Below are 25171 nucleotides of genomic sequence, written 5' to 3'. Positions count from 1 at the left end.
TGGCCCTAACTTTGAAATGGATGTGGATGATGTGCCACTGTTCTGGCAGCGCTTCTGCACAGCCCTGTGCTGCCTGGGAGAGAGCACATCCATGAGCTGTAATGAAGAATGACCCAGGAAACTTCAGCAAACTTTGGAAAAACCTTGACTGGTTTTATGAATTTGAATATGTTGATTATCAAATGCCAATGTAGATGAGGTGATAAAGATGCAATAGGCCTAAATTTTCAAATTAAACAATAAAAAAGGCCATAAATTATGTACTTTTAGTGCAAATATGGGTATGTACCTAGCTGCAAGCCAGGAATTGAACTGTTTTTTGAACAAAAAAAAAAAGTGGTCACAATCATTAACTTGTTCCAGATCACTTCTCCCCAAACAAAATGCATGGAAAATGAAACTGAGTGGTCTGGGGCACCTGTGGAAAGCCAGGCCAAAGAGCAATCAGAGATGCAGTGTTGGTCTCAAACATCACATTGGCTTTTTTTCTTCCCCAGAAAATACTTTAACTTCTACCCTTGCAATTCTCTCCCATCCTTCCCCTGCATTTCCCCATCCAGCTCCTGCACTCCACTAAATTGTTTCTTTATTCTTTTGGTTAAAAGCATACCCTGGCTCACTATTGTCTGTGGATCAATACATGCACTCAAACTGGGAGGCACATGCAAAAATGAATATAATGGAAACACTGATACTGATTAGTAGGTGAATAGTTAATGAAAGCTTTTATTTTACTTTTTATATTAAGAATTTACTTATATGAAACAAGAAATTTCAACATTAGGAAAAAGATCTTGAAAGGCTTGAAAAGGTTTCCATTTAAAAGCAGATTGCTTCACAATGAAAACGATTGTAAAGCAATGTCTGTGGTACACAAGAGTGTGCTGGTGTAGGCTTTGTATGTGAGATCTAATAATTATCTCAGTCAGGGACAAAAGTCACATTTAGTAAATGCGCTGTTTATGACTTAAGCCCACACAATGTCTGTAAATTTGTAATTAGGATGCAAACCCCTGGTATCTATTTACAATAAAATCTGGTCTTGAATTACGATTAGATGTGACACTCAGCATTAAATGTCAATTCTCTGAAAACCTTGTTTTGTGGTTCTCTCACATACCAAAGGTGAAGTAGTACTAAACACATTTGGGTCAATAATTTAGTTTTCTGTCTAATGTCCTTGGAAATGAAATGTTTGCAATGGAAATACTGATTTGTCTTCAACAACAATGAATGTATCCTTTTAATGGGATTTTTTTGTTGCAGTCTGAAATACTGGAGGTTAATGTCAAAAGAAATAAGACATGCCTACCGAGGAATGGCTAAGTATTTTTTTTTTTTAAATAATGTTATCTTTAAAAAAAATAAATCTGCTTTTCCCTCACCACCCATTATCTGTTAGCAGCTTTGCAAGTGAAAGTCAGAAGGGCAAAGGAGGCAGCTTTGTTTTCTTACCATTTTGGGGTCTTTCAGGCCTATGTTTTTCAGGGCCATCACAGCAGTCACATGGACCCTGAGTGGCAAATCCAAGGCACCAGCTGCATATCCTGGCAAAAACTTCTTGATGTGCTTGATGCTGGCTGGATGTCCTACATTCCCAAGGGCTTTCAAAGCCAGGGAAATTTCTTCTGTGCTAGACTTGCTCAATGCCTCTCCTGCAAAGCCATGAAGAAGCTGAAAAATGAAAACAAATCTGTTGAGTTCAATTCCAGCTCTTATCTATATTCCATTCACCAGCCTGTTCTGGGGTTTGACTTCCATAATTTCAGTTTGTTCAATTCATTTATTTTAAATATTTTCAAATTCTTATTTTTCCTCATGAATAGAACATTTTATTCATAGAACAAGTGTAGCTGCACTGAGCAGCTTCTTCTCACTATACCTTAAAGTTATCAAGTAAGATTTTTAAAGGAAAAATAACAGCTTGGACCTAGTGTCCACTGCCTTTCAAGGTAAGTTGGGAACCCTGAAATAATGCTGCTTGAGCATCTCTCTCTCATGGTTGAAGATAGGTGCAAAAATACAGATACAGTTAAACCTTCAGAGCCTTAAAAAAGATTCCTGAAGATATGGCTAGTGTTGGTTCCCTTAACCAGCTATGAAAGCCTTTTTCAGTGTTGATTAATAGATGGAAAATGAGATCACTGCCAACAAATAGGTAATTTTACAGCCTTCATTGTAAGCAACTGCATCACACTTCCATTAGTGTGGCAAGATTAGAAGTAGTTGTCTGAAGGCTGAATAAGAGCAAAGAACTAAATACTAACAGATAACAGTTTTAAATGAAAACAAATGGCTCTAAAAAAGGAAGTGAGATGTAAGAGAATAATTTCAATACAGATTGTGTAGTTTAAAATAACACATTTGAGATCCCTTGATGGTGCAGAAACAGTCTACTTGATATTACTGATCAAATGAAGGGACACTGGAAATGCATTGAATAAGCCTAAACAATCATTTGCTTTGGGAAAGAATTTTCATTCTTTGACACAGGGTTTCTCAGATTTAATTAGCTCAAGAGCATTGGTGGCAATTGTAACACAGGAGACCAATGTAGGAATGTTGGCCATGCCTGTGTACTACAGGAAAAACATCAAGTCAGGCACGCAGTGTAATTGGAACACCCTGCTCTCACTGGGGATGGTGGATTGACGGGTGCCAAAGACTAAACACATATTTCTCTTTCCTTCACTCTTACTGGCTGAGTGGTTGGCTCCAAAAAACTTGACATGCATTTTTAGAACTGGGAAATGCTATTTAATGACTGCTCAAATTGTTTTGAGGCCTGCTGATTAAAAGCAGCGTAGAACAGGGAGGGTATTACTGCTGTTATAACAACCTTATAGCCTATATTGATGACTGGGCTCTGCTTCTGGCTAGGATACATTAATTCTTACAAAAACCTGGGCTTTTGTATCACTTAGTTAGTTTATAAATATACATAATACCTATATTTAAAGTATTTTTGAGCAATGTCACGGGACTTCATTAATAATTGGCAACAAAGCACTCAGAGACACTCAGATAGAAAGTGTTATGAATTGTTTGCTTCTTCCTCTCACTCTCTTTAGTGTGCTAATCTAAAGATAAAAATGCTGTATTTAACCAACTGGGGTTCCTTTCCCCAAAGGAAGCACCGTAGTGAAGCAAGCTACGGCTTTCTGAATAATGAAGAAAGAACTCAAGGCTTAATTTTTCTTTTAAATGATAAATAACCCTGTGGTTACCTGGAGACACTCGGAGCAGGAGTCTGAGGAGGAGCACTGCTTGTGGCACAGGGACGCGTAGCTGAGGTGACAAACCTTCCCAAGCATGGAGCTCGAGCGCGGGCAGTGCTTCTTTACTATGAGCTGGGGAGAAGGCAGCTGGTTGTTACTACCATTAATGAAGAGAAACATTATTGAAAAATATGTTTCTGCACAATGAAAGACAAAACCGGGCCTTTGATATTTTTTTTTTTGTTGATGGATTTTCAGTTAATCTGTGGATAGTGCTGTATTTGACAGTGTAATTGTAAAGTAATACCAAGTAACATCTGGAAGGCAGATCTGTTTCTCTTACAGTGTTTCACATTTAAATTTGGCATAGCCTATAATCCAAAGGGAAGAAATCACCCAGTCATGGAATGGAAAAATGCACATTATTGAAGAAACATTCATCATGTTTTGTGATTGCCTCAGCTATAGGTACAATGAATTTGAGATTTGTTGTGAATGGACCTCATTGCTTGGGCAGACAGGAATATCTTTTATAAATGCAGGAGCTGACAGGAGGCACCAGCCCACAGTAACAGTTGGGCTGTTAGGGCATTCACTGGGGGAAAAAATCTAGTCTGGGGTTCATCATCTCTACTTAGGGTAGGCAGAGATAAATTCTTGCATCTGAGACTGGATTAAAGCCTGTGTATACAGAAAAAATTGCAAAAATAATTAGTCTTCCTCCTACATGGCCTACACATTGACATAATTCCCTTGGTTTTGACGGATCTTCTCAAATTCATAGCCATCCTTCTAGGACAATTAGGACAAATACGTGGATATAACAAATATGTATTTCTTGCTCCCTTGTCTTTGTAGACAGTCAGAGAACTAATCTGATGTAACTTTAAAGTACATTTGGAAAAAGAGAAACTAGAAGCCACTGTTTGCAGCAATAACCTCTGTCCCTGAGGGGTATTTTAGTCTTTATTTCCTGTTTCATTCCGGACTCATTTTTGCCCTTTTGATTTGCATTCTCCTCCCCTTAAGACATGCAGGAAACAAAGCCCTTTCAACCTTGCTAGAGGATATAAAACCTTTATCATTTCAAAGCCTTTGCTATCTTGTCAAAGGAATAAATACAACAGATGCTAGAATCAGCAGAGTGGTTTGAAAGTGTTTAGAGAATCCCACCGTTGCTTCCTCCATCACATCCTGAGTTGGAGTGCTGGAGTGCAGAGCCACAAGCACTGTTTGAGTCACTTCCCAGCTGGTGAGCTCCTGCTTTTCCATTTTGTGCCGCAGGAACCTGAGTGCTCGGTGACTGGCCACTGCGGGAATTATATCCAAAATGTGGCGCCTGCAATGGGAAAGGCAAGCAGCGTTTTCCAAGTCTGCCTCTGAACACAGGGATCCCAGAGGGTCTCCAGCAGCAGCAGTACCACCTTTGCTGCCTGTACCTGTAGGCTGGCCGACTGGAGAATCGCTTCCACACTGATTCGTAATTCTCCTCGTTTGCTGCGCGGAAGAGGTGCAGGAGCTTGAGAGCCTTTGCTGGTGCATCATTGGGAAGCTGGTCAGAGGTGGCCTCTACTAATTCTTGGAGGCTTTCCTCTATCTGCAGAAAGATGAAAATGCAGGAAGATCACATGCAGTGTTGCATTGTTTCCCACATGCAGGGATTTAAAACTCCAACAAAGAATCTGTCCAGTTGCTGGGCTTTACCTCATTTTCCACATCTTTTATTTTAAATAAGTGGACAGGAAGCTGAAGCAGCTCACTGCCAAACTGATACTGAAGAGATCCACGATTCTGGTACTCTTTTGATGGCACCTCTGCCCTCTCCTTCTGCACATCAGTCAAAACAAGTTTTTGCCTGGAATGGAGAACCCCAGGAAGAAAACATCACAAGATGCAGGATACAAACTAAAAAAAACCCAAACAAACAGTAATTCTGCTTCCCCATACTGCAATGCAGCTACAAAAGGTTTTGCTATTGAGGGCACTTGTACATGCTGCTCAGAACCATACTCTGAGAAGGTGTGCACTTGTCCAACAGGGCTCAGAGCAGAGCCAGCCTTTGCCTTCCTTTGGGAAAAACTGGGCTTGAGAATTTATGGAAGAAGAGGGAGGTGAGAGGTTGTGGCCTGAAGAATATCACAGGAAGTACTTGCTGTGTCTTAAGGAGTAAACTATGGACTCTAGAAAAACACAGATGGGAAACTTGCTCAGAAATTACAATTTAATTTAAACATTTTAAGAAATTCATAAAAGCTGTTATGTGTCTGTGTCTCTCCTGAAAGCTTCAAATGGAATTGAAAGTTTTTAGATACAATAAGAAATCTTTTTACTTGAACTATTACAATTCCCTCCCCATTTTGTTTGGTAGGCTGAATATCCTGGGGACTACAGAAGAAGGTTCTCATGAAGCTTTAAATTGGATTTTAAAAGAAAAGGACCACATAAATTCAGGATTAGTCTTTGGAAAAGTGCTCGACCTTTTGAAAACTTTTTAAGAATCAACAAACCTTCATCATTTGTTATTAAGAATAATTCCAATGAGAGACTGTCTTTGTAAATATTTGCTATCTTTTACAATTTCAGCTAAAGAGATGCAGCCTATCCCACCAATTATGTTTAAAATGGGTCATTTAGGACACTATAATAAAGTTAGGTATTTGTACTGAACAACTGAAAACATTCCAAAAGCAATATTGCTGTACTACAGAGTCTCTCGAAATCTCTGTAGAAAATTGGTGCGTTTATTTCGGAATCTCTATGATCTTCTGTATCATTTCTATTCACTCCTTCCATATGGATTGCAGAGAACTGCTGCAGAAAAATAGCATATAACTGCTTTACAGACAAGCCACTGGAATTTGAATAGAAACTGCTACAGAATCAGTAGAGATTTTTTTCTCTCTTGAAATTTTATACAATATTATTGAAAGGGCATTTGGGTCACAAAGTATAACATCAGGTACACTCAGGCACATTTAACTCCCCCTTTCAAATCCTGATGCATCTATTATGTCTTATTTTCATTGTTTTGGGAAGAGATATATCTGCCTAGAATAGATGAGAAAATGCTGTATTCTGAAGAGAAGAGCAAATGAATGCTAAAGATATTGTTAAAATGGTGAGACAGTAGTGAAACCTCTCTTGGCCTTGAAAGGTGCTGCAAGAGTCTTATGCTGAGCAGGTCTGAAAGCTCAGCTCCAAGTGCCTTGATAGATTACTTTTTTTTTTTTAACAGAGAATGCATTGTGGAAATAACTTCTGAAGACTTGAGTGAGATAGTCACATCTTCCAACCTATCTTATATTTGTCCCCGTCAGCTAGGTAATGATAAAAATGCAGAGAAAATGGGAAAAGTAAAGGTACTACCCTTCTGAGAGCTGAGAAAGACCTTACTGAAGACAATCTCTACAGGCTGCACAAGGAGAGTGTAATGCATCATAAATCCATTGTCTCCAGACTAATGCCAACTCACAAAAACCTATAATTTAATAAGAACATTGCAGTTGTGTCCATCTACATCTTGATAGCATAGATATTAAAGCCACTTTCACCTTTTGTTTTGGTTTAGTTTTGTTTGGTTAGCCAAATTGAACAGGTTCATTATATATATGAAGTTAATCAGTCAATTACTGACACAAACTTTCTGATGTTGCTGTTTCCAAGAGATCCTTGCAGAAGCTAATGGAGCAATGCAGATTACAGCAGCTGTAGAGTGGGATTGAAGAACACCTTCTGCACTGTGACATTTATGCAAAAAAGCCTCTCCCTTCACTAGGGCACTCCTATTTACAGAGTCCATAATTCAATAAGGAGCTGAAAATTTTTTCAATAAATGAATTTCATAGATGAAAAAAAATTAAAATACTGGAAGTTTGAGTGCTTCAGCTAGGGACACAATTTCATAGGCAAACATATTCGTGTTTTGCCCTAAATTTCTTTAAGAAATATGCGAAACTTGCTGTGAAAAAGTAAATGCATTTAACATGTCTTGTGCCCAATTGTTTTGCAATAAAACCCAATTTCCTATCAAGAAACAGTTTTGGTGGGAGATTTGCAAGCTGCCCATGGTATTTAGGAATCCAAAGTCCTATCTAGGTTTCTTGTGAACTAGTCTCCAAGGATCTCTTACTGCATTATTATTTTCCATGGAACTCTCTTTCCTGAGTAACTGTCTTTCAAAGTATTTTGCTTCAAATATATTAGTTCACAATTTCTCAGATGGAATTATATTTATTTTGGCTTTTATGGCATAAATCAAATATCCCTGAGAAATAAAATAGTCAAGTCCTGCCAAGTTTAGCTAACAAAATTTGGATAGAGATGTGCATGTTTCAGATTTACAACTAACAGTGACGGTTGTTTTTATGAGCTGTTTGGGATTTTATGTAATTAAATACTGGCAAACAATAGGCTGTGGAAGTAAAGGATTTATTTCACTTACAGACCTTCACTCAGATTACTGGATTGCTGAATTAAAGCAATATGTACAGTACCTTGCTTCTACAATAGCATTTCCTCCTGTTATCTCGTTGAAGGGTGCAAACTGGTGGATTTCCTCAACATCAGCTTGTGTAATTACAGCTTCACTACGTGTATATTTAATTTTGTAATTGTAAGTAGCAGTTGCACGAGAATTCTTGTTCCTCTTTATAGTATATAAAAAAATGAAACAAAGAAAATAAAAAGTCATTGAACTTTGAAATTCTGTGACTAGAGGCTATTACATCACCCACTTAACTCATTTGTTTTCCAGGGCTGTTTTGTTCATTGGCCATAAGAGCAATCAGTGTGAATTCTGTGCACTCACTTGCATGGGAGAGGTCAGGCACGCTGCCTGTCTCCATTACTTTTACTGCTAAGAAGTGTTAGCTGCTTTTTCCTTTTCCCAAATCTAAGTAATTGGTCATTCCCTCGAGAAGCAGACACATTTTTCTGAGGAGAGCAGCTGCATAAACCACTCTATTTCAAAGACAGGATTATAATAAAATTCAGCAGTACCTGTCTTGAATAGCAGAAAATGGACATCGTGACTATTTTTTTTACTCAACAGAGCAGGTGAACTAACTCATGCCGATAATTAATGGTTTCCAAGCCAGCTAGCTTGAGCTAGCTCAAGTGTGCTTGCAGTACATTACAGGGGGCAGCCCAGACCTCTGCTTCTCTGTAGGATCATTTTCATACAGAAAGAAAATATTGACAACTAGATACAGCAGATCTGATTTTCCTTTCATTCTTAGTATTTCAAATTAAGAGATTGTGTGGATATCAAGTGGTGTTCTGCATAAGAATTTAAAATACTTTTACATAATACCACTCTGATTTACCTGCTGGCAGGTCTTGCATGGATGAGTGTATGCTGATCCTGTGACAATTTGAACTTTCTCTTCACAGCTGTCCAGGTCCTTGGATTTGGTCACATAGACTAGGTTTGCTCTCTTGTTTTCCTGGATTGCATATGTTGTGTTACAAATACCTCCAATCCCAGCCTGGCAAAAATGAGAACAGGATCAGGATCACTATTATAAAAAGCTTTACTTCACCTGTTTAATTCTGCATTTTAAAAATTACTAATGGAAGTGAATTCTTTATTTTTTCCTTATATTCTTCAGAAGCAAAATTGCAATGATCATTACTTTCTTCTCTTTTTTACAAGTACCATTTCCAGTAAGCCAAATCAGAGTTACACTGAGAGAACTAAATCTCCCCAAAGTTTCACTCAGAGCCTCAGGAAAGGGGAGTAATATTTTCACTTAGAGCTGTTGATTATGAAATATGTTTTGAGAAAATATTAATGAAAAAAGTGTCAGAATAATTTGATCAGTCAGAATGAAATCTTAACAGCAAAGTATTTCAAGGTTGGAGATGACATTCTGCCCTCAAAACTTGCTTTTACAGAGAGCTTACCAATGCCTATGGAACAGGCCTTGCAATATCAGGTGATCTGTCACAATATGACCAACAATAATTAAAAAAAATTCAGTATAACAGAGTTTTGATTATGGGTCGTCTTGAGTTCACAGTTTTAGCTGAGCTCTTCAATAATATTTTGAGCGTATACATTTATAAGAGCTTTTAAGTCTCCACAGTCAGTGAGATTTTTGTAGAGGAAAAATGCTTGATTGCATTTGAGGAGGAAGAGTTATTTTCCTGATTTTTTTATTATTGTTATTTATAGCATAGCTATTGCAGAGACCAGCTCTGGGCTATGTGAGAGCAGAGAAATGGTCACGTGGTGTTTAGGAAGGAAGATGTACCCACTACATCTTCAGCTTAACAGAATTCCCTGAGACACTGAGTCTTTGGCAAAGGCTAGAACTAGGAATTGTCCAAGATTTCTGGAAGCATTGCACTCTGCAAATACAGGTGTGGGTCTCTGCTCACTGCAGGGTACGGCAGAGACATCCAGACTTTAAATGGGAGTGTCTGGCCCAGAGAGTTCAGCGGGATGGAGCAGACTCCTGCCCAGCTGAACTGCACAGCTGTGTGCAGTTTATGGCCAGCCCAGACACCCTGAACCCACAGGATGGGATGTACACCTTCCCAGGTTAGTCCTTTAAACCTCTCTGCAACTCAGATTTTGGGACTAATAGTGTTTATCTTCCTTTGTAGAGTGACTCAAGATTGTCAAGCATGGGTGCCAAAGCTCATTAATCAGTTGCTGTCTGAGAGAAGCAAAGAAAACTTGGAAATTATTCCAGAAGGTGAAGCCACATCTATTGCCTAGTGGTGAGAGCAGAACATATTGCTAACTGAATTAGAATTAAGATGTGAAACTAGATATGAGAAAACAGTGTTGCAGAACATCCAACACCACCACATGGATTTTTATGTGCAGAAAACAGTGTGCAAAAAATTAAATCATCTAGCTCCTTTCCCAGAAACAATTCTACTTATGGAAAAATTAATTTTTAAAAAAATAGAGTTACTCTGGTTTAGAGTTCCAATAAAAATAACATGAAAGTATAATAATTTAAAAGTTTTTGCCAATCTCTGAATTGAATGTAGTCTAATCAATGTAAATATGGTTTCAAAAACTAAACACATTGCAATTTCTGTGGTGAATAGTAATATCAGATGATTGACCTTGACTAATATATTACAACCTGATAAACAGTGGAAATTTCAACAGAGCATCAACTGCAACTGTCAAAGCTGTTATGGTAATGTTATGACATACATACCATTTTCTTCCTAAAAGAGAAGCTAGAAGAGATTAAAGTATCTATGATTGGTAGAAAAAGTCAAATTACTGTTATTTTGACTTTAATATTAGACTGTATTTTCAAGCATATTCTATACAGTGTTCCCATTTTATGTAGGCTTCATCTTTCACAGTTTACTTTCTCTGTAATCACAAGCCAGATTTTCCAAGGGTTTAATTCTGCAAATGTATTTTCTGAAATGCTTTCATCAACCAGTTTAAAACTATGCTCTTCTGTTGTCCTGTGCAAGTACATCTCCACCAAATGTTGTCCCATATGAAACTTAATCATGATCTCCCAAGCTTAGGTCTTTCTTATAAGTGAATTTTATGACAGGGATGAATACAGAAAACGTGGTAGAAGACTCTGAAGTGAAAGTTTATTTATTTACAAAGGCACCACAACTCACCTCCTGCAGACTGTATGAATTCTGCGCCTTCTTTATGCTCAGCTCCAGCACGTTCATAATCCCTCTGTAGATGTTCAGACCATCATCTGACACAGAATCAGGAGCCATAATGTTCCCAACGTGGCCATTGCTGTACTCAAACTTGATGGGGTTACTGAGCTGCCCGGTGAGGACCTGGGTCAGTTTCAGGGATCGCGAGAACGAGCTCGCAGGCCAGGCACCGTTGTACTCTGCGGCTTCGATCGAGTGAATCTAGAACAAAGGGGGAATAAAACTCCTCTTTCAGTTTTTTCCCCCCCCAGTTAACTTTTTTTTCAATACACACAAGCATCTAGATCTTCAATCACATCAAAAATAAGCTTTTAAATAACACAAAGCTTCTTCAAACGGGAAACTTAGAAGTTTTCACTTAGCATAACTAGTGTCAATACACACATTTCTGTATATAAAATGAAAGAGAGCAATGCAAGTGGCTGATATTTCCACAGCCACTGCACTCTGCTCTGTTTCACAGAAAATCCATATTGACAAAGGTTGACTTGTGCAAAGAAATGAGCCAGAGAAGAGCCGCATGCAGCAGGTTGCTACCCAAAAGTAGTGTGGAAGAACTGCAGGAAATTACAGGAGAAAGTTAATGTTGCATAAAGCATCATTAACTCCTGTTGTGAACTCTGTCATTTCCCTCACTGGGGTCACAGAGCGCAGGCAGCAATCTGAAACTAATAAACACATGGCCTCTAGGCCAGCCAGACATGCAGAATTAGTTTGAGCAGTGGACAGCAGGTTACAGAAATTGTCTTCCCTACGCGTTTTGCTGTGGAACCAAAGGCTGAGGCACTGGCTCCAGCCCCACTCTGCACTTCACGCTCCAGCCTCAACACAGGGCACATCCAAACAAGTAGAAACTTGTGCTAAACTCTGCATAACTTGAAAAATTCCTACCCCAGAGAATAGGCATGTTTAGCTTAGTTTCTCAGAGGACCCTTCCCTTCTATATATTTTGACAATTTAAAGAGACTTTTCTCTGACACCTCAGGCTGGCGATGTGGTGCAAGACACGGATTAATTTCTCAAAAAGCCACACAAACTAAATCCTCATACAGCAAACCACTGGAGACTGCACTTTCATATTTATTTTTGTTATTGTTGGTGGAGATCACTGCCAACCCCAGTAACTGAAGCTTACAGGGAAGGCTGTTAGAGAGTAAATCCCTCATGCTGCCTCTTGGACATGCTTCTGGCATATTGCATACAGGCAGGTTTGGGACTGCTCTGCAGGGTCAGGGTGAGGTAGTTTTCCCCAGCCCTTGGGGCCCAGGCAGGTCTTAGGCTGTCTGCTTGGTTTTGAACACAGCTGGCAATTCTTACTTGTTGGTTTGTGATGAAAAAATTGTCAGCTGGAAACTGCCCAGGGACCGCAGCTTTTTGTTTAGGCTGAATGTGAACTAGCAGGCTGCAGATGAAAGTTTAATTCCCTGAACCATCCCTCCAAACTGTCTAATTTAAATATAACAGCAGCAAAATAAACTTTTCCCAGAGAAGAAGGGAATAAATGTACTATTACCTTTAGCTTAGAACTTGCCCAAAAAGTTATGTTTTTTTTTTCCTTTTCTCCTTTCCTTGCCTGAAATTATTTCTGAAATGGAAACTTTTCAAAAATGCAGTAACACCAGTAAAATGATGTTGGAAAGTTTTAGGGAACAGGAGTCAATTTTTGGTGAAGACACCCTGGCACACCAAGAGCCATTTAGGCAGGAATGAAGGAGGATCTGGGATAAGGACAAGACTTCTTCTGCCTCTTTTTGGCAGGGAAGCTTTCTACTCACCACTCCAGATGTGTGACTCTTATTTCCTTGACTTTTTCTGTTTTGAAATCCATCCCCTTAAATATGTCATGGAAAAGCAATATTTCCCATCTAGATCTATTATAATTTGAATTCACAAAAATACCTAATAACAGCAGGCTAATTCAGGGTGGAAGGCTACAACATTTACAAGCATTTACTAGACTGCCACCAGTCTTTTTAACCTACAGTTTTCATTATGCCAAATTAAAGCTTTTAAAAGTAACATTTTTCTTCCCTGCATACACAAGGCTAAGTGAAGTTTGTGTAAAGCAACTGAGGTGTGCATTTCCCTACAATCATTATAAGCACATATAGGCTTCTGTTAAAGACAAAAGTGTATTTCACATAATCAAAACCCTCAGAAATTACTTAGCAAGCAGTAAAAACATACAATTGAGGATGACAAAGAATGTCACTCAGGACCCTTCAGAAAAAAGAAGGATGACATTAATTATGCTAAATATTGAATCACATGCAACTACTGTTGCATGTTTTATTGCCTTTTGTCTGCTGGTTATGAAATCAGTTGATTAAATAATCCTAGGTTGTACAGTTTGAAACAATTGGATTGATCTACTAATAAATAATTGTGCATTTCAAATTACGTTCCATTTTTTCCCTGACCACAAAGCAGAAGAAATCCTTAAAGCCCAAGGTTGGCTTGAGCTGAGAATTACCTTGCAAAGTGCAAATAGAATTTAGGGCACTGTATAAAAAATAACAGAGTTAGTTACATTATCCCTGAGTAAGCACAACACATGATGAAACCTAATAACTTCACAAAAGCTTAAAAAAGAAGCTAAGTATGATGAGAATTTTACCTTTCAAATTGAATATATTTTCTTACCCTAATAAGACAAAGTTTTGGCCCAATGCCACTAATTTCCACTTTACTTTTTATTCTTATTCCAGCTCTTGCAAGTCCTTTTTCTGGAAGTCCACTGAGAAGCGTGGTTTCATAATCAAATGTATAAACCTTGTTTTCGCTGAAATCGGGTTCTGCAAAGAAATGGTTTCCATAAAATATTATACACAATGTACAGAACATACTAAAGTACCTGCATTAGAACGTATGGAACAAAAAAAGACAAATTTGTTCATTTTGCACTGCACCTGAACTAAATTAGCTGTTGTAAAGCTATATTAAACATTGATACACTTTTCAGATTCTATTTTTAATTTCACTCATTATAATTATATTAGTTGATAGGAAAATTACTTACGGTAATTAAGATGCTGGCTCCCTGAAAGAGAAGAAAAAATAGAGGAATGAAATGACAAAGAAAAAAAAAACAACCTTAAAATGTGAATGTACTGTAGTATAAAAGGCTATATCTCATCTTGCACATATAGCATAACCCTTTCTAATTAACTTTGCTTCTATTTCAGCACCAGCCAAATACCCTTTTTTCTTTAAACAACAAAAGAAGTAATGAAATATTTTTTCTACAACATGTTAAAGTTCACATCTGCCAGTGAACTATATTTAGGTTCTGAAACCTTTTCCTGAATATACAATTTTAAATTGATCAAAGCACATAAGTTAGATACTTACCCACCAGGGTTAAAACCAGGGCTAATATCAAGCCCCTCATGATGGGGATAAAGTAAAGGTGGATGTGATGGGTTTCTCTTTTATAAAGGCATGTGATATCACATGTTTCTTTTGGCACATTAGTTTGACAAATAAGTGCATTCTAGAATGCATATTGATCAATCCCAAAATAAACATTTCTGAGGTCATGAATGCTGACAACTTCAAATCACCTCATGAGTTCAGCTACCTTACTTTCTATGTAGTTCACCATGTTTGTGAGCCCTTTGAAATTCAGCAGAACAGCTTGGCAGGTATATGCTGGAAAAGAGATTTAATTTTAAAAATATCCTGCTTTCTATTTTCCTCTATTTCTCTACATTTTATTTATACAGTAAAAAACCACCAAAGTTTAAATTATCCAAATATAGTTCCTCCATCGTAACTGAAATAATTTAGATTTCTTCCAGTCATGTCTTCAATCTCTTGATATTTTATTCGTCATAAGGGTCACTGCTTTGGAGACAAAACTTGTCACATTGAAACTCTACTTTTAGAGGAGAATTTGTGGTTGATTTTACAGATTTAGGCTTGAGACACCTTACAGCTCATAGGCATGCAATGAGAAACTGCCTTTCCATGGTGCCTACCATATCTTGCTACCCACACCTGGAAAGACAAAATTGTCAGTATGACCATCACATTAACCTTTGGTTAACAGTGAAAGTTCATACTAAGAAAACAGGAGGGAAATTATTCTCTTTGTTTATAAGAAGAATCTAACAAGAAGTGAGTTAAATTTCCAGAGGACCTCAGTGAGTTGGGACCATTGGGAACTTCTCAATCGGTTCTCATGGGGCTTTTTCTGCTGTCCCACTTGGGGAAATATAACCAGAATTTCCCACTTGCAGCAGTAACATTTAGATCAATCCTTAGTAAAACCACGTCAGGAGGGAGTTTGCTCCCTAACTTCAATTATATGTATTTTTTCGCAAGTGTTTAACATTTACTTTGAATTTAAACTTGTCTTTTGTTCAAATGATAAATTAAATATCATGTAAAAAACCACCTGCATGCAAAGGTTACTGAGGGGGCAGGAAGGAGAGCTCAGGAATGTCTACCTGGTATTTCCATGAGGCTGTGGGAGGTGCAACACAGCAAACACTAAGTTCAGGCAGCCAGGCTTTATCCTCCAGGAGGGGAACAAGGATGTCCCTGCTGGTGCTGTCCATCAGGGAGGAGAAGGGTGAAACCTAAACCCAGGTCCTGAGGTCCACCTTCAGGCCTGAAGACACATTTATTGCAGGCCCCCTCAAAGAGTCCTTTACATTATTGCTTCATTTACTTGGAGTGATGCCACCTGACTGAGGAATAATGAAGATCATTATTGTGGTGCCAGGGCACCTGGGCTGGAGTCAGGGATGCAGTTTCCTGGTCCCTCTACCCCATCATTGCTCCACCAGGAGTCAAAGGAGGGCTCCTTCACTACCAAGACCTCCTGAAATTTTGAGGATTTTAATATCTCAGCTTTCCTTCATGAAAGGAGTGATACAGAATTGTATGGGTAGTCAGATCTTCCCTGGAATGAAATCTGTCTAGCAAAATATTTAAGTGTATCACAGACATATGAACCATTAAAAGGGATTAATAATTGTGTTATGGTTCAGTGTGAGCTCAAGAGGTGAAAAATTAAGTGCACACAGATTTTCCTGTGAGCTATGACAAGATACACCATGTTTGTGAGCCCTGTGAAATTCAACAGCATACCTTGGTGCTGTGAGTTGTAGTCAGAAACATCCTTACAAACAGCTACATGTTTTGCAGCCAGCATGGAAGTAAATGCACAGCAGCAAAGTAATACTGTAAGTGATAACATGCAAAACTCCTGCTTCTCTCACCCTGCTCATCATTGCCACAGCTTGACCTCTGCAGTAATATTGTGCTATCATATTGAGCTCAACTAGCTCCATTCCACAGGGCAGAATGTATAAGATAAAGTACAGAACTGAATGAGAAAGAATATTTATTTAAACGTTGTTACTAATAGCTCATTGAAATACAGTGTGAGGGACACATACATATTAAAACAGAACTACAGCATTTTTCAAGTTTAACAAAAGGTTTTATAATTAAGGTGTAACATGAATAAATTTGTTCTAAATGGGTAGTGAATATACTACATTTTTTTTTTCTGATGAAGCACACTGAATCTAAACTTACAATCACCATGTGGATACCTGATTGCAAAAATAACAACTATAATAATTAAGATGGTGCAGGCTGCCATTTTCTCTTCATTTGCAGCATGTACTCTCTCTTTTTAATAACTCCTCTCTACCCAGGCTTGTTTCCTTGGGGGAGAAAAGAAAGTGATCTCAGAATTGCTGTACCCATTATTACTTTAAAAGAACTACAGAATAAATGCAGTAAGTAGAGAGGAGACACAGCTAGAGTTTGAGGGTCACAGCACTGAGCTCTAATCCTTTCTTCAAAGTAGACACACCATTCCAGCTAGTTCTGAGGGAATAAACAGGAGATCCATCACTTAAGGGAAATGGATAAAAGGAGGAAAGGTAAGAGGTACACTTTTTAAAGGCAATACAATTTTTCTTAAACATTCAACAGGTCATGTTAGTGAGCAAGAAAACACATGAAAAATAAATAATACACAATCAAACAGGTCCTCCACAAGTATCCAAGTGCCTAATTTAGTTGCAGAGGAAGGAAATTTAATGTGGGCAGAGGCTTTATACACAACCTCTATCTTTTCCTTTATTTCTTCTTTTAGGCATAAACAATGAAGAAAAGGGATTGTTAAAAAGCAATGGGAAATATCTTGGGATTTTTTTTCTTTTAAAGAAGAAAATATATGGTGTTGAGTGTTACAGAGAACGTGATGGCTGTATTAGAAGTGCAATAATAGGAGGTAGACTGCTTTGATTTTACAGGGCACTTGCACCATAAATGAAACACGAATACAGCCTAATTAACCTGATTAGAGCTATTGCTTCTACACAGCAATTGTCTTTACATAACACATTCTGCTTGAGTAACAGAGTCTTATTATCTGCTGTTGTACTGCCATGGATAGCTCTGCACTCTCCTTGTTCTGTATTCACATTGCTGAATTATGGTGCAGTGATGCCATTTCCATCCTGCTAATGTATAGCCTAATGACAAAGCAGAGATTAGCCAAACAGCTCCCAAGCAACCATAGCAGGTTAAAATAGATATAACCAGTTGGCTAGGAGAAGAGATTTTTAGCCTTCAGTTTTCCTCATTTCAAAAGATTTTTAAAAGGAAGCTTCACACCTATTTCATATTTAACATTCCCTCCTTGAATTTTTTGCTCAAAACATTCAGCATTTGTAAGAGTGGCACAGCCTCCAAGATAATGTTTGATACTCTCTCCGGAGACATCGTCTAATGAATGACAATGTGTTCAAGGTTGGGCTAAATTGCCATATGCTTATTCTAGTACATTCACAAAGGCATTTTTTTCCATTAGATTGCTTTAAAAGGAGTTTTGTTTTTTTTTCTTTTTTTGACTGTTTTTCCAGTTTGATGCTGGCACACCACCACTGGAGTGATAACTGTGGGAATTGGATACAAAGTTTAAAAATTAAAACAGGAAGAAATGCTATTTATATGTTGTCTAGCTTCTGATGTATGCATGGTTGGAAAGATACTGTTGGTCTAGATTAATAGAATAGCTGTAGAATTTTATTTTGATAATTTTTCTTTTTGCTAATATATGCTGCTAAGACAAAGACACATTTTGGTGCATTTTGTGAAGTAGTTGTTGGGACTGTTCCTAAGGCCAAGTGTGCATTGCCTGTCATTTCCAGATAAAAGAATGAAAGTACAAAGAGGAGTGGGGAATCTGACTCTGACATCCTCAATCTGAAAACAGATTGTTTTGATACGACTTAGTTTTACTAAGAAGCTCAAAGGTGTTTATTTGTATTCAAATATGGAAAACACATTCTGAAGCCTGACAGTCCACCACCGTGGCTACCATCATTGGCTCATCAGCCAGCATACAGATTCAGTGCCTTCAGGCTTTCCCCTCCCCTTTCAGGATATACTATTTCCCAAGTCATTCAGCAGGGTTAAATGTTAGACAGCTTGCATCTGAGGTTTGAGTCACATCATGTTTGAGGACTGGTGTTTGCTGTGTAATTCCATTGCACTAGAAGATAACTAATAAGTTTATCTTAACCCTTAGGCTTCATGGTCATGGGGTGATTGGCTCCTGTGGGGTTGGTGCTGACAGGAAAGCAGGTAGCCCTGAAGTTTAGCCATGTCAGGAGTCCAGCTCAGTCACTTTGGGGATGAAATGGTGATGGCACCGACAGGACACAGAGCTCTGTGCCCTGCACTGCCCTGGTCAGCAGGCTGAGGTGCTGCTTGGGACTGCGTGCCTGGCTCCAAGTGTCACGGCTGGTACCTCACCCGAAGGGAAGGATGCTTGTGTCAGGTTTACTGTGGTGAGCTATGACTGGGAAAAGTGTGAGCACTGCTGCAGGGAGATGAGGAGAGCCCACACCACCCTGTGTGCCTCAGGATGAAAGCAGGAAGAGGGAGAAACACCCGGTTAAGCCAACTCAGCATCACAACCCTTTTTCAGAGGGCACTGTGAACACACAAACAGCTGCTGCCACTTCAGAAAACAACCCATGACCCTCTGCTGCACTGCATGACATGCCTTTCTATCTCTGGAAGAGCAATGCCCAAGTCAGTGGTGGAAGAATTTTAAAAAGAAGGAAATTCTCAAGGCTTTATTTTTCTTTACAACAGTCCAAGTGTATTACACTGCAAAACTTCAGATTCGCCTAAAAAAAGGAATTTGGCTTATTTTTTAATTTATTTTCAAAGTGTGGGGTGGTAAAAATATATAATGATTTCTCAAAATTGTTACTTATTGTGGTCCTACCCAAAATGTGCAAAATTTTTAACAATGAAGGGGAAAGCACTGATTTTTTTTCTTAGAAATCAATATTCTAAGGTATAATGATGATTTTTTTTTGTTGTTTCGTGGACCTTCATCTTAGTTACATATTCCTTTATATCACAGTACCACTGCAAGAACAGGATGGGTCTGGATCATCCCTTTCTAGTGCCAGAGTAATAGACAGGTTCATGGTGTCAGGAGGAAGCTCACCATTAATTTGCTCTCAGTACAGAATATGTGAGGTGAGTGATACCTTAGTTTCACAGCACTGGGTCACTGTGACATTGGGTCATGGGTCAGATAAGATAGGCTGTGTATTATTCCTGAGGAAGGAGCAGATAATACCCAGCCAGGTCAAATAACAGGCATTGACTTTACCCTCACAAAATAGGTAAAAAAGGCAACATCACCCACCAGTATTTAATGAATGACTATGACTTCCAAACTATAAAAGGCCTGATCATATACAAATAAGAACACATTTTGTTTTTAAGTTAGTATGAAAGTTCGTTCAGTAATAAATTGAGCACCATGTCTCACCAGTTTAAAGGAAAATTGCTACAAGGTTATTCCCACAACAGTATGTATTAATCATCATAATATTTTCTGAATAAGACAGATAAATGGAGCACTGATATTCATACCTGCTTATCAAGGACTTCAGCACTGGGGTTCAGCATTGCCCATAAAAATCAGAGAGCAAACTAACTCTTGAACACACTTGTGGCTAAGACCATGAAGATTTAATTTAATCCCCGTAGTATAAAGAATTAAGGCTGAACACATTTGTATATCCAGGAGAGGTTGGATCTGGATGCAGATTCAGGCCCACTGTCTTGCACACTTACACAACTGCATTTTCTCCCACCTTGCAGAAAATCTCTTTAGCATTTGACTGGGACCAATTCTAATACTTATGATAAAGACTGTCTTTTCCTGCAAGAAGAGCATATATCACTAAAATTCTGTTCTCCAGTGTGGTATGTGCAGCCTTGATGTGTAACTGCTCAAATTCTATTTTCAAGACTTTTAAATATAAATATAGGAAAAAGTTAAAGGCAGGCCCCTGCTCTCTACTCTCCGTACCCTGCACTGAAGTTAATGGTATCTGTTCATGGAGTCTAACTGGAGCTATATCTAGGTTATGCTGACACTAATTTGCTCTTTGAGAATTCACTGTAACTTCAGTGCAAACATTCAAGGAATAAAATAGTTCTCAGTATGAATAGAGTTTGAAAATCTGCTCTAGCATGGATACTTCTCAGAACAGTAAAAATGCTATATGAGAACTCTTTCAGAAGCCGTCCATTTTTTCAAATATTCAATTTAAAAAAAAATAATACCTAAATTAATTTACTTTTGCTCACCTTTGGAGAAAACACTAGTAAGATTGTTATTTTCTTGGTTTTCAAAGGCAAATAACTGGAAAAGAAATTTCTAAATTTAATTTTTAATGAATGCCTGCACCTATCAACAAATAATGTCAATCTTGAAACTTAAATTGGACATAATCATCCATTTTTTAATTCTTCAGAGATGGCAATGGAATGAAGACAGAGAGATTCCATGGATATTTTCTGCAGGTTCATCTTGTTGGCTTTCCTTTCCCCTCTGAAAATTTATTTGTAATTCATTCACTGGCTGAATATCTTCTGGAATAAACTGATGTAGCTCCAATTAAATGGAATTGGATCACTTTACTCCAGCTGTGTATTTAGTATTTTACAGTTTTTAACATAGGAAGGTGTTGGTTGATGCTAACTTAGTTGCCTGTTAGAAAATCTCTAGAAAAACAAGTTCCCTTGAACTGATTATTAGTAAACCCTCTAATTGAGGACTTCTACTAAAAACCACAAAGAACCATAAGTACAAACTAGTAAATTATTCAAGCACTCCTATTCATTTTCCCAGACTTTCTGGACACTGTGACACAAGTTAATGAAAATTTGTATTCCTCTTGATTTAAAGATTGATTTAAGATCTTTCCTACAGCAAATAAAGCTACTTAAATTCATATATCTGTGATTTTTCTGAAGTGAATGTTAATTTTACCACTCCGTTCTTTACTTGTGCACTTCTAAATATATGCAGCACATACCACAACCAGGTGTAATAAATATGTGCATTTAAGCATATATATATATATTTTAACTCCTAATTAATTGTACAAACATTTTATACCACTTGTGTTCTTGGTCCAGCTATCACAGGCAGTGATCTCTTCAATGCAGGTGCCAGTGGCTGCCACACCCCACAGAGTCACAGCAGAAGAGCCTATTAACACAGCCAAGACTCTTAAAACAAGATTTTCACATTTATAAAGCTCAACTATCTTTCTTAGTGTAATTATTATTTATAGGCATTAAAGATTTTTTTCAAATCTGCCTATGTTTAGCCTCTCCAGACAGCTTCTGGGCTTTCTGTAGCAGCAGAGTGCTTGAACAGATCATGGCAGTGCCACTGTTGAACTTGGACTTCAATGATGCTATCATTTTAGGTAGAAGTGGTGATACTAAATAATTCAGTGTCTTTCTGGAAGGTAGCAGCCCTGTAACCTTTCAGCTCTCCTCACCAACCAATCTACAAAGAAATGTTGCTAGGAAAAACTATGGAGGAGTGTGGGAACAGCTCATCTTCCAGGCATAAAAGTAACTGCTGGTATCAGCAAAGGAAAATTAAAATATGAGACATACAACTGTAAAAGAAAATATGCTCTACATGAAAGCACATCAGCAGTTCCATCTGTAAGTTTCTACTCACTCAACATGTTGGAAAAAGTATAGAAAAAGATAAAAGTGCATGTACAAAGACTTAGGCAATGTCTGAAGAGAGGGTAACAAATGTTCTCTCCTAATGAAGCATGGAAAAGAAACCAATCTCACAGTAAGTTTGAAAAGCCAGGCCAGTCACCTGGGAAACAAGAAAAAGAGGCAAACCAAGAAAATAGGCTATCAGCCTGAGCCTCACGAAGCATTCACAAAATATAAGTACCATAGACTTGTAAGTTGGTGGTTAATGGGCTCTAAAATTATAGAACTGCCTATAGCACATGTGGAACCACAGGTATGTGAGCCAGCCTTGTGACTGAAGATTACTGGGGCAGCAGGTTCAAAGCACATTGAAATGAAGACCATTACAGGAGTTTCTAGATACCTTTCTCTGACTCCAAGGAGCAGTTTAGCCATGAGTTTGAAACAGCCTTTCCATCCTGAAGTTACAACAAGTAAGATTTCATTGCCATTTAATGGGTAGAATTCCTCATGCAGGAACAGTTAGACCTGTGGACAGTTCCTTAAAATGGACCTGGACTGAGATGATGAGCCTCCAGCTATAAACAATAAGGTGCAAGGACCACAACTGAAGGCAAGAGGAGGATTGTGAACCAAGGAGTGTGATTCCTCAGAAACAGTGGGAAGAATATCCCTGAATCAGGCTTGGGCTGCCTGCCACAAAAGGTGGCAGAAGGTGTGAGGAGAAGATTTGTGCCAGCTGTGTGGAAGAGTGGGTTCAGAGAAGCAGCCAGGTTTTTCATGAGGGTATTCCCTTACCCTAAGAGTTCAGGGGAGTCTATTTTGCTAAAAAGCAAGAGACACACAAGATGCTGACAACAGCTTCAGATTGATCTGGAGAGCGGGAAGGGATGATGGACTTCTCAGGGAAGGAGTTGTTCGATTTCTCATCAGAGCACTTTGCCCTCACTGCCACTCATTTCGCTCTAGAGCCTTGTAAGATCTTTAACCCAAAACAGGTGGTTTTGTCCTACTAATGAGACTTAATTGGAAACCCATTGTTTTTACAGGGAGACTCTTAGGTCTTCTCAATAGGCAGATCGAAATAACATGAGGGAAAAAGGGATTTAAACTGAAAGACACGAGTGACATTTTGTCCATGTTATTACCTCAGTATTAAGTAGTTTATTTTTGTCTCTCTGTCTTGGGGAAAAATGGTTTGGATTTGCCTTTGACTATGAAAGGCGATAGAGAGGTTTTAAACAGTTTAGATAAATAAATGGCAAAAAATTACTCTGGAAACAAATGAGAATAATTTGAAGCCACACAATAAAAAAGATAGAGATATATAGAAAATTCTACTTTTCCATTTTGAAGTCCATTTAATATAGTTCAGATTAGAAGGCTGGAAAAAGGTTTCTACTTCAGTCTCTTATCTGAAGCCAGGAGCAAGTGTACAATGCAGAAAAAAAGGAACCAAGAAAACTTTTTATTTTTCTCTTTGATGCCTTCACAGATCCTTCAGAATAGAAGAGAGCTTCAGATACTTTATTTTTTTAGTCTTGAAGAACTTCTGGAATAACTCTGAATTTTATATATTCTGTTTTTTCCTGTTAGCTTTTCTTTTTTATCTAGAAAATTTATTTTAACATCTCCCACCATCTTTAGCTTGTCTCTTGCTTTGTCACATTGTAGACACAGTGACTGTCTCAATGTCAAATGAGGGCAACAATATTCCTCAGATGGCTATTTACTCTCTGAAAAAGCCCATGCTGCAGTTCTCTAAACCTTTCATTAATATACATTACTTTATAGGGGTTTCAGTCGTCCTTTGGGTGCTGCTGCCTCCTCCTGTGGTACTCTGACTGTTCCACTGTGACAGAGATTTGGACACTGGCCTTGCTCTTCCCCCCTCCCTCATTTGGGACCTCACACAAGATGTGGGATGCTCTGTCTTCCCAGGCTGCTCACAAAACTGGTCTTGTGTTCACCACAGGCATCGCTAACAAATGAATAAGCAAAAAAAACCCAACCAAAGAACTCCAGAAAGACCAAAGCAGAGTTGCCTCCTGTGAGAGTGTGCTGTGTTTGTCACCAGGGATGTAAATAGCTGCCACAGAGATGCCAAAAGGCAAAAAAACCCCAACCTCACCTCAGCCTTATAGCACAAGGGATAAATGGAAAGTGAGTAATAACAAATATATGAGAAGAGAGTGCAAAGCCCTGATTTATATGCTGGTGGTAATTCCTGTGCTGTGGTGGGAGGAAGGTGCTCTAAGCAGGGGTGTGAGGAGAGAGAGAGTAGAATGCTGACTTATGAGCTCCACTCCTACAAATAGATTACTGCTGGACTGTAAAGTGCCAGAGACAGCACTGCTTGAGGTGTATCTGCTTGAAGGAGGTTAACAGGAATGCCACCTCTCCTCACATTTCTGTTTCTCCTTCTATTTCATCAGGTAAGATCTCTCTAGCAACAATTTATCATAATCTCATTAGCAATCTCCGACGACTGCGTTCTCTCCAGCTTTGTTTTCTCTCAGTTCTTATGATCAAGAAATACACAGTTTTCTCTTCCCTGATTTCCTTCAGTTTTTTTTTTTTTTTTTTAATGAAAGCCTGCAGTATGTAATGAACGATTGCTGCCAGGAGCACATTGCACAGTGTCTATGTGATGATTATGTGAGTGGTTCACAGTCTTTCACGTTCCATAGTATAGAAGTGAGCCTTTGGGGCAACTCAAAAAGTTTTAAAACACTTGATTTCATTCAGGGAAGAATCAAAGAGTTTCACTAGAAGAAATTGTCTTTACACATATAAAAATTGAAGGTTTCTAAAGGGATCTTTTGGTTAGATGACAGAAAACCTGCATTTTGTAATACCGCAGGGGTTCTTTTAATAAGTCACTGAAAAGTTCCATTTGACAAGTCAAACCTTGAATTTTTTTTTCATACTTATTATAGCCAAGGAGGTGCTAACCTAATACAATGGGCAAAGGAGTGTCATCACAATACAATAGACCAGACAGAGTTAGTACAATGCTGGGCAATAAGGGATCTCACTATAATGAGTTGGAGAAGCAGTGTCTGCAGCATAAGAAGCATGCTTCAGAAAAGAGAAAAAAATGTGTTTGGTTTGTTACTGGTGATTTTATAGCTGCAATTGTAACCCAATGCAATGACCTCTAGATGCTTAAGAGTCTTTAAAAAGCAGAATGATCATTTCAAAGGTTCACAGGCCAAAAGAAACCATTATGGTACCTAACTGGGGACCTCAGTAAC

At 38.3% G+C, this 25171-nt stretch overlaps 1 protein-coding gene across 1 annotated transcript in view; it reads right to left on the bottom strand.

Annotated features, from left to right (window-relative positions):
- The window catches only part of LOC129123934 (vitellogenin-1-like), a 42985-nt gene extending 28714 nt beyond the window's left edge, over window positions 1–14271 (bottom strand). The window contains exons 1-11 of the mRNA XM_077182337.1: window positions 14232–14271; window positions 13900–13920; window positions 13524–13675; window positions 10830–11081; window positions 8543–8704; window positions 7712–7863; window positions 4923–5073; window positions 4658–4815; window positions 4392–4557; window positions 3228–3350; window positions 1456–1674 (exon numbers count right to left, since the gene is read on the bottom strand). Coding sequence (XP_077038452.1) covers window positions 1456–1674; window positions 3228–3350; window positions 4392–4557; window positions 4658–4815; window positions 4923–5073; window positions 7712–7863; window positions 8543–8704; window positions 10830–11081; window positions 13524–13675; window positions 13900–13920; window positions 14232–14271 — 1596 coding nt within the window. The remainder of the gene's footprint in view (window positions 1–1455; window positions 1675–3227; window positions 3351–4391; window positions 4558–4657; window positions 4816–4922; window positions 5074–7711; window positions 7864–8542; window positions 8705–10829; window positions 11082–13523; window positions 13676–13899; window positions 13921–14231) is intronic.
- Window positions 14272–25171: the final 10900 nt, after the last annotated feature.

This window comes from Agelaius phoeniceus, chromosome 8, assembly GCF_051311805.1.
Source record: "Agelaius phoeniceus isolate bAgePho1 chromosome 8, bAgePho1.hap1, whole genome shotgun sequence".
In the NCBI taxonomy this organism is placed as follows: domain Eukaryota; kingdom Metazoa; phylum Chordata; class Aves; order Passeriformes; family Icteridae; genus Agelaius; species Agelaius phoeniceus.
This window is presented reverse-complemented; position numbering and strand designations above follow the sequence as displayed.